The sequence below is a fragment of the Orycteropus afer genome, unplaced genomic scaffold (genome assembly GCF_000298275.1).
Source record: "Orycteropus afer afer isolate SDZICR_OR568_19922 unplaced genomic scaffold, OryAfe1.0 scaffold00113, whole genome shotgun sequence".
NCBI classification, from domain to species: Eukaryota; Metazoa; Chordata; class Mammalia; order Tubulidentata; family Orycteropodidae; genus Orycteropus; species Orycteropus afer.
In genome coordinates, this window is record NW_006921700.1 from 7,329,231 (window position 1) to 7,337,029 (window position 7,799).

The 7,799-nt window shown below is 39.7% G+C and overlaps 1 protein-coding gene across 1 annotated transcript in view; it reads left to right on the forward strand.

Moving 5' to 3' along the window:
- PSTPIP2 (proline-serine-threonine phosphatase interacting protein 2) overlaps positions 1 to 7,799 on the forward strand; it is a 67,210-nt gene that overhangs the window by 26,061 nt on the left and 33,350 nt on the right. The window contains exon 5 of the mRNA XM_007943857.1: positions 2,030 to 2,136. Within this exon, the coding sequence (XP_007942048.1) occupies positions 2,030 to 2,136 (107 nt within the window). The remainder of the gene's footprint in view (positions 1 to 2,029; positions 2,137 to 7,799) is intronic.

Sequence of the window (7,799 nt, forward strand, 5' to 3'; positions counted from 1 at the left end):
CAGGAATAGGCCTTGGGTTACTGATGGTAATCCTGTCTTCCTCTTGTGGGGTTAGAGAAGGTCAGGAGATGTGGCCTCCTTGCACTTTTACCAGTACTTTACTTCTTGAGCTGCCCTTTGAAATCTTTTCAGCTCTTTTATTTCATCATTCCTTCCATTCACTTTAGCTACTCTCCAATCCAGAGCAAGTCTCTTCTGATTCCCATTTGGTCTTTTCTTCCTTTCCTATCTTTTTAATGCCCTTTTGCTTCCCTCATGTATGATATCTTTGATGTCATCCCACAACTCGTCTGGTCTTTGGTCATTGGTATTGCGTGCGTCAAATCTATTCTTCAAGTAGTTATTAAATTTAGGTGCAATACACTTGAGGTCATATTTTTGTTCTCATGGCCTTGTTTTATTTTTCTTCAGCTTTAACTTAAACTTGCATATGAGCAATTGAACATATAAATGTATAAATACATACATATTATAAAAATAGGTTTATACTATGTCAGTGGCTCAGAATCTATGTGGTTGAGTCAAAGCATATTATTAAAATAGTTTTTAAAATTAAAATTGATACATGTTTATTACAAAATATCAAAGCAATTCAGAAGTGTCTAGAGTAAAATCTAAGTCTCATTTCCTCTCAGCCTAAATTCCCCTTTCATTCACAATGGTAACCACTGCTAGAAATGTGATGTATAACATTCCAGAGATTTCTCTACATGTTTATAACTCTCTCTATCCCTCTTTCTGTATTGTACACATACACACACACACAGACATGACTGAGTTTGTATATAAATGAGATTACACTATACATATGGTTCTACACTTTGATTTTTTACTTAATGATATATCACAGATATCTTTCTATTTCAGTTCTTTTAGAGCTAATTCTTTTATATCTAATTTTTAAATTTGTGTTGCCAAATTTCCTTCAGAAAGGTTTTATTGATTTTCTTTTTCCCCAATAATCCCATTTTTGCCACACTTATTAATACCAAGAATTACCATGCTTTACAAATTCTGCAAAACTGAAAGGTTAAAAAAAAAAATCTTTCTGGGTTCTTAAATTTTGTATTTCTTTTAATATTTATGAAGCTGAGTATATTTTCAAATGTTTATGGGGCCTTTGTAGCCAATCTTTTGTGAATTTCAAATTCTTTATTTTTTCATATAAAAATATACTTTTTTCTCTTTTGTAAAGTTCTTTTAATACATCTGTTTACCCTTTGCTATATAAGTCAGAAATATTTTCCCAGTTTGTTATGTATCCTCTGACCTTGTTCAAGGTTATTTTGCCACACACAAATTTAGGATTTTTTCTTAGCTTGGATTTGTTAGTCTTTTTGACTTTAATGATATGCTTTAATTTTTTTTTTTCAGAAAAAGTAAAATGTACAGCTTAATTTTTCTATTATAAAGATAACCATGATCATTGGAAAAATCTTAGAAAATAAGAGAGAAAATTACTAATAATCTTTCTACCGAGAGATAACTACTGAGAACTTTTTGGTATATGACTTTTCTTATAAACTCTCAGGCTCATGGGATGTTAGAATTGGAAAGGACCTTAGAGGCCATGTAATAAGAATCAAGGATTAAATGTGCAATTGCAGTGGGTATAGTAATGCCTCCTGGGACATACTATGTTTTTGCATATGATGCGCCTACATAAATATTGAGCACATTGATACGTTATTTGCCTAAAAATACAGTAAGCTCCAGGAGCATGGAGACCTTGCCTGTTTCCTCTCCAGCCATGAACACAAACTAGGTTAATAAATACCTGTTAAAAGAGTGAGTGAATACTAGAGAGGTCTAGGCAGAGTGAGTTGTGGGAGGTGAAGCTAAAGATTTTATAGCCCTGGCCTTGGTGCCTGAAGCAATGTGGGCACATGGAAGAGCTCATTAAATAATGGTAACTGAATGAAGTGATGTTAATTTTACCATTTGCTCCAGTATTTTAACAGTTTTGCATATTTGAATTCAGACATATGTAGACTTTGTTTATTATATCTTTTAAAAATTCTTTTTGCAGAAGTAGACAATGTTGCACAATGTCACATTCAGCTTGCACAGACTCTAAGAGAAGAAGCCAGAAAAATGGAAGAATTCAGGGAAAAGCAAAAGCAACAGCGGAAAAAGGTTGGATTCTCATTTGTGTTAAGATATTGCCTTTCTTTCTGCAGAAAAATCCAGGCTTGTTTGTTGTTAAACTCCTTGTTTTATGAAACCATGCTCTTCTTTTGACCTAAGATTACATGGGGACCCATGTAACTACGCCTCTGTGCCTGTTCTGCATCCCAGGACGTTACCTTTTAAAATTCTCACAGGATTCCAGAAGCCAGACTGTTTTCTTCTTCTTTTCATATCTGCTTCCACTATTCAAAGTGTGGCTGGGAAGGGGAACCCCTAGAGTCTAGTACATATGAACTAGGTGGCTTCCAGACCACGTTCTTCTACTTGGAAAGGGCACTAAAGGAAGGGCAAAGAAGTGGAGGAGACTCATACTCTCCCTGGAGACCATAATGCAGTCCAACCACTCTATTTTACAAATGCAGAAGCTGAGGTCCTGGGACCCTCGAAATCTTTTTTGTCTTTAAGCAGTTATGTTATAGATTCTTTTTCACTGGCGATGTTTTACCCTGACCCACTACCTGAAGGCAATAGGAGTGAGCAAGAGTTAACAAGCCTGGCAGACATTTAGGAAGTTATAAGGATCAAGAAAAGAAGTACAGGTTTATATTAAAGTGTTAGACTAGACCAGACACTTTTCTGACTTCCTTCTATTTAGTTCCTAAAAGACATGTATATTCAGGTTAGACCTATGGCCAAATAGGGCTCTTCCAGAATCTCTTTCTTAATCTGGTCTCCAGGGATGGAATACTGCCCTCACGTCAGGGACAAGGTCTTTCCAATCTGGCATCCAAAGGTTCCCCTCCCATATCTCCTGACAGCTCTGCACAGACTTTTGGTAACCTTTTACACCCTTTCTGGAGATCCTCTGGAAACCTTTTTCCTATCTTGGCCTTTTACTTGTGGTGGTTATCTGCAATGTGTGTATCCGGTAAACCCCCAGCTGTGAAGGCTGATTCTATCCTTAAGTCAATCTCAGCATCTTTACCTGTGATCTAAGTTGGGGTCTAGTTCCAGCTTCCTTGGTGGCCACTTGACATCTGGGGTGGGCAGTAGCATCTTAAGAGCCTGATTGCCTGACATCTACTGTCTTCTCATGAACAGCTCTTAGCAGTCTCTTCCATGGCTGCACTTATGCTACCCCTGTTACCCGGAAGGAAGGAAGGAAACGAGCATTCATGGAGCACCATATCAAGTGCTTTCATGTATAGTCTTAAGGTTCATGTATTAGGTTTGAGGGGTGCATTTGGTCCTAACCACTTTTTTTAAAAAAATTATAATTTATGTTTTGTTGTTGTTGTTGAGAATATACAGAACAAAACATACACCAATTCAACAGTGTCTACATGTTCAATTCAAGGACATTGACTACATTCTTTGGGTTGTACGCCCATTCTTATCCTCCTTTTCCGAGTTGTTCTTCCCTCATTCACATAAACTCACTGCCTGCTAAGTTTCCTATCTAATCATTCAAGTTGCTTTTGTCAATTTGATCCCACACAGACGGATCTTAGAAGAGGACAATGCTCAACACAGACATTATTTATTAGTTAAGTTAAACTATTGTTTGGTTTTAAGAAGAATTTCAGGGATATTTTTGGTTTAAGGTTTAAAGGTTATTTCAGGGCAATAGTTTCAGGGGTTCACCAAGCCTTCATGGTTATAAAAAGTCTGGATTCCGTGAGGATCTGACAGTCTGTTCTTTATTTCCTCCTGTTTGATGAAGATTCTTCCATAAATCTTCAACAAAAATGTTCAGTAATGGAGGCTGAGCACCATCTAGTTCTGGTCTCAGGGCAAAGGAGTCATTGTTCATGGAGGCGATTAGCTACACATTCCATTTCCTCCTCCTATATCCTGACTCTCTTTCTTCCTCTTTTGCTCCAGGCAAATCCTAACGACAATTTTTAGAGCACAAATAGCATTTATATTATACCCATAGCAGGGTCAAACCCTTTTTGGCTGACATTGCCAGCCCTGCCCACCTCTCTGGGAGAATTATATTTCAAAAGCAGTCTGCCTCAGACAATCAGACACGGTCTGTGCACAGGAGATTTCCACCAAGAGGGAAGGAGGGTCATTTCCTCACGTTTTCAAGAGCCCTTGGTAACCCTCATGATTTCGGGGAGAGTTTTGCTAATTTTGCAAGCCTTCTGAAACTTCCCGTCCTAACACATTACAGAGATCAAATTCACATAGCTAGAAGAACAGTCTGAATTCTGTTATGCAATAGAGAAGTTTATGTTGTATCCACCACTCTCACCAAGTTCCCTGATTTCTGTATGCTCTTGACAGCAGGAAAGTACCTTCCGAGCTTTCTTTGAGAAGTCCAAAGTTTACTAATATTTGTTAGTACTTGTGTCACAGTATACTCTGGGTTGTACTACTTCCGTATTTAGATGCTATTTTTGCGTTTAAACAAACTCGGAGAAATTGTGTCAATGCTAACTTCTCATTTTCACTGGTCAAACCTGGCACACGCTAGTCTTTCACTTCTTGGAAATTAAACTATTTCCATTCATCAAGGAAAGCTTCAGTTGGTTTCTTTTAGTAAAATGAGTGACTGAGGTACAAGTGGGCTGGCTAGCCAGAAACTTTATGGCACGTTAACTCATTCAACAAATGTGGACATGGCCATCCTTCCCTCACTAAGTTTAGAGGCTGGCCATAGAGATGGACATGAGACAGTAAGGTTTATACAGTAAGTATGAAGTGTGACCAGCCTGATATAAGGGAGTGACGGTACCATCTGAACATACAGTGGGACACTTAATGTCATCTATGGAGGCCTTCTGGAGGCAGTGACATTGATGCTAAAAGTAGCAGAATGAAAGGCAATATAGGTGAGGGGGTGAGAGAAGAGGCTGTCTCTCTTGGAGGTTGGTTTGGTAGGTGTTCTGGTTATCTAGTACCACTCTGACAAGATTATACCACAAATGGGATGGCCTTAACAAATAGGAGTTTATTTTCACTCACAGTTTGGAGGTTTTAAGTCCAAGTTAAAAGTGCCAGGCTCTAGGGGCTGGGTGAAAACCCCTCGACCTTAGGCTTCAGCTCTGCCTCTTGCTCCCAGTCCACAGAAGTTAGAGACATCTCTTCACTCAGGCAGCTACTGGCTGCTGAGGCTAACGAGCCCAAGGTCGACAAATAAAATGGCATAGTCCCGATGTTACCAAATCACACTGCAGGCCATTAATTCAAGTCCATTGTAAGTCCCAAGGTTGGCAGAGCATGGCAGGCTGCTTAACAATGACATGGCTACATGCAGTGTCCAAATATGCCATAAGCTAGAGACCATTCCCAAAGCTGCTTCTATATATGGGAAGCAGACCACATACCCAAAGCAGCTACTCAGCTGCTTGTGGTAGATACCACCATGGAGTTGATTGCCAGTATCTTCATGAGGAATAACTACCACCAGCTGCCCAGCCACTCAACCAGGCCCAGCCAAGTTGACACACAAACATAACCACCACAGTAGGGAAGGTCTGAGAAGGCATTCTCAGGGGTTTTGACATTTGAGATTGCTCAGGTTCCTTCCCCAGCCTGAACATCTTTATCATGCAGAGATGATATCATGGTCAGTTGCTTTCTCCTCCGGTGCTCACATTCTATTTTACCATCTCAGCTAAGATCAGAATGATCACAACAGAATGGTGTGTCCCCTGTGTAGAGAACCATCTTGGTTACGTGGTACTTCTAGTTTTCAGAAGACAGTGAAAGGGCCACAGAGCAGCTATTTTAATACTTCACTGCAGAATCATTTGCAAATCTTTTTCCTTTTCCCCTCCTCATTGCTTCTCTTCACCCTGTACCAGAGCTGATTATGCTTCTGTGCTCCTCTGTGTTATCAATAATAAAGTGCAATCATATTTCTATTGAACTTAGTCTAAGTAGAAAGTCTCAGAGCCCTAGAAGCAACACTTCCCCAAGGAGACCTGGAAGAGAATCATTGACTTACCAGGAATAACCATAATAGGTCACCCAGTAAGTAAACATGGACATCAATCAAGATGGTGTAGTAGACAAAGCTGGACGTGACATCTGAAGGCTTGGCCACTAACTTATTGAGTGGCCTTGAACAAAGGATATCACCTGTTGGCCCCAGGGGTCACACCTGCCAGGTTAGAGGATTGGACTGCTGCTCTTTAAGAAACCTGCCAACTTTGAAATGCTAGGAATCCCTGAAGACAGGGAGGAATGCTATGAAGTAAGAAGTTTGGTTAATGGTGGAGCTTTGCAGCTACCTGAGAGGTGCATGAAGCAGGTGTTATGTAGGACTTAGAGTCACGGAGGCGAGGCTTGGGCCACAAACTATAAAATAGTAGCAGCTCCCACCCAAATGGATGAGTGATAATATGTATATTCAGACTAGGAAGTATCAGGGACTAGACCAACATTACTGTTGTCTGTGTACCCTGGGAAAATCAGGAACTATTTCCTGCTCCTGGTCCTATTTCCCATTTCCTGCTCCCTGTTCCTCCTGGCAGACAGACGCAGTTGGTCATGTGAAACACAGTCCCTGCCTACAGTTCCAAAGTATCTTTCCGTGGGGGACTCATGTTGAAGCTCGGTCTGTTTTCCATATCTATGGTGGTGTTTCCTCATTAGCAGGTGCCTGGCCACCTCCAGACCCTCACTTTCAGCTGGGCTGGAAGGTGACTGCCCGGTTTACTGAGGGTCCTTTGGGACTTCCCCGAGGGAATTTCATGTACTCAACAAAGCTCATATTTGAAGTGAGACCATTTCAAATATCCCATCCAGATGTCTTGAGAGTTCATCTAGTCATGTTTGTGTGTTATGGTATCAGAAAAAAACTTAATTTTATGGACCCAGAAGAAAGGAAACCACATCTGTATTGCACTTTCGACATTATTAAATTTGCATTATATCATTTTCACACAAAAGCAATATCATTGCTCATTTTGAAGTATTGCATGTCTTGATCTTTTACACCTCTCTTTGGTTTTATAGAAGGAGCTCTGGTGGTGTAGTGGTTAAGGCATTTGGCTGTTTACCAAAAGGTTGGTGGTTTGAACTCACTAGCTGTTTCATGGAAGAAAGATGAGGCAGTCTGCTTCTGTAAAGATTTACAGCTTTAGAAACCTAATAAGGGTCACTATGAGTCAGAATCGACTCAAGGGCAATGAGTTTTGTTTTGTTTTTTTGGTTTTATAGAGCTGTCATAAGAAAAATGGTAATTTAGGGTAGTGATCAGAAATGAGGGCAGTGGTTCCTAGATTCAAATCCCAGCTCTTCTGCTTGTTTACTATGTTACTTTGGGTAAATTAATCAACATCAGTTTGCGATCAAGAAAATGAGGATAAGCGTACTCACACAGTTGCTGTAACACACAGAAAACTGCTTAGCATATAATAAGTGCTTGATAAATGGAAACTATGGTTGCATCTGAGAGGTACATTTTTATTAGATCCATTATTTTGACTAACGCTCAACTATAGGAAATAAAGTATTCTTGGGTGAGCTTGTCAGAGGACATTATCTTTGCTGCATTAAAAACCAGTTGCCTATTGAGTCAGTTCCCACTCATGGTGACCTCGTGTGTGTTAGAGGGGAACTGTGCTCCATAGAGTTTTTCTTTTTTTTGTAATTATGAAATATTTTGAATGGCAGATTTTTTCAAAAGTAGATCATCAGGACTTTCTTCTAAG